General features: G+C 64.2%; 1 protein-coding gene across 1 annotated transcript in view; it reads right to left on the reverse strand.

Annotated features, from left to right (window-relative positions):
• The window catches only part of LOC104389225 (spectrin beta chain, erythrocytic-like), a 14,252-nt gene that overhangs the window by 7,333 nt on the left and 5,454 nt on the right, over positions 1 to 1,465 (reverse strand). Inside the window, 6 exon segments of the mRNA XM_009998182.1 lie at positions 14 to 174; positions 329 to 592; positions 699 to 845; positions 934 to 1,024; positions 1,107 to 1,309; positions 1,389 to 1,464. Coding sequence (XP_009996484.1) covers positions 14 to 174; positions 329 to 592; positions 699 to 845; positions 934 to 1,024; positions 1,107 to 1,309; positions 1,389 to 1,464 — 942 coding nt within the window.

Below are 1,465 nucleotides of genomic sequence, written 5' to 3' on the forward strand. Positions count from 1 at the left end.
GGTCTCCCCCAGCCCCTTCCTCTTCCTCTCCAGCGGCTCCAGCACGTCGAGGAACCGACGCCGGAGCCCCTGCTCATCCCCACCAGCATCTGGCACATCCCCAACGGGGGAAGGCCCATAGGCCTCCAGCTCTTCCAGCTCCTTCATCCGCCCTCTCACTTGCTCTTCCAGTCTCTGCCAGGGGAGAGCCAGGTGAGCCCAGGTGGGCAGAGCCAGGAGGGGACCCTCAAGACACCAACCAGCCCCATTACAGGACCACAGACCCCCCACCCTGAACAGGGGACATCCCACTCTTATCCAAAAGAAAAGGTGAGGTGCCACCACCCACCGTCAGCCTCTTCAGCAGCAGGTTGGTGGCAGTGAGGTCCTTGGCCTGCTCGGCAGCTCGCAGCTCCTCCTCAGCCCGTCCCAGCCAGCTGCCCAGCTCCTCCGAGCTCCGGGCGTAAAGCGTGGCGCGGTTGGCCTCGAAGAGCCGCCGGCCCTTCTCCTCGGCAGCGCCGCGCAGCCCGTCCCACCGCCCCCGCAGCTCCTGCAGCTGCCGTCCCACCACCTCACCGTACTGCGGCTTGTGGCTGGACAGCTCCTTCCCCTCCTGCAGACAACACCGAAGAGGTTGGTGGCCACCACCACGATGGCACGGTGACCTCTTGCCCGCCCAGGGGGCAACAAGGCATTGAGGCACCAGTGCCAGCACCTACCATCTCAATCTTCTCCAGCCAGCCCTGGGTGGGCTCCAGCTCGGACATGAACGCCTGGTGCTTCTGCCACTTGCTTTGAAGCCCACGGACTTCACCATCAGAGATATCCTGGGCTGTCAGCATCTTCTCCTCCACCCAACCATCGAGCTGCAGGCAAGGGGGTGTCAGGACTCGGCTTGTGGGGACACCCCCGATGCCACCAGCTATGACACCTGTACCTCCCAGGCGTCCCTACCTCCCGACAGCTCTGTAGGAAGGTCTGCAGCTCATGGTTGTCCTGCAGCAAACCTGATGCCTCCTCCGCCTTGGCCACCACAGCCCCGTGCCTGGCAAAGTCACCACAGACAGGCAGGGTCAGCCCCTCCTTGGCCACCTGCTGCCCACCCACCAGCCCCTTGCCAGACTCACCGCTCCTGGAGGGCCTGGCACTTCTCGGCGATCTTCTCAGAGAAGATATTCCCCTCGGCCACCAGCTTGGTGCCATTGGCCACCACCTGAGGGACCTTCTCAGCGCTGCTCTCCAGGCTGGCAGGGAAGTCCTGGAAGCGGCGTAAAGCAGCAGCCGAGCCCTCCAGCGTGGCTGGTAGCTCCAAGTGCGCCAGCGTGTACTCCTGTGGGAAGGACACAGGAGGGGGTCGGCACCTTCCCAAGATGCCCGAGAACCAGAGGATCCCACTTTGGGGCACCCACCTGGTTAGTGAGGAGGATCTCTGCCTGCTTGGCGTCGCGGAGGAACTCCTGGAAGTCGTGGCACTGGGTGAGGAAGG

This window comes from Chaetura pelagica, unplaced genomic scaffold, assembly GCF_000747805.2.
Source record: "Chaetura pelagica isolate M959 unplaced genomic scaffold, ChaPel_1.0 scaffold2305, whole genome shotgun sequence".
NCBI lineage: Eukaryota > Metazoa > Chordata > Aves > Apodiformes > Apodidae > Chaetura > Chaetura pelagica.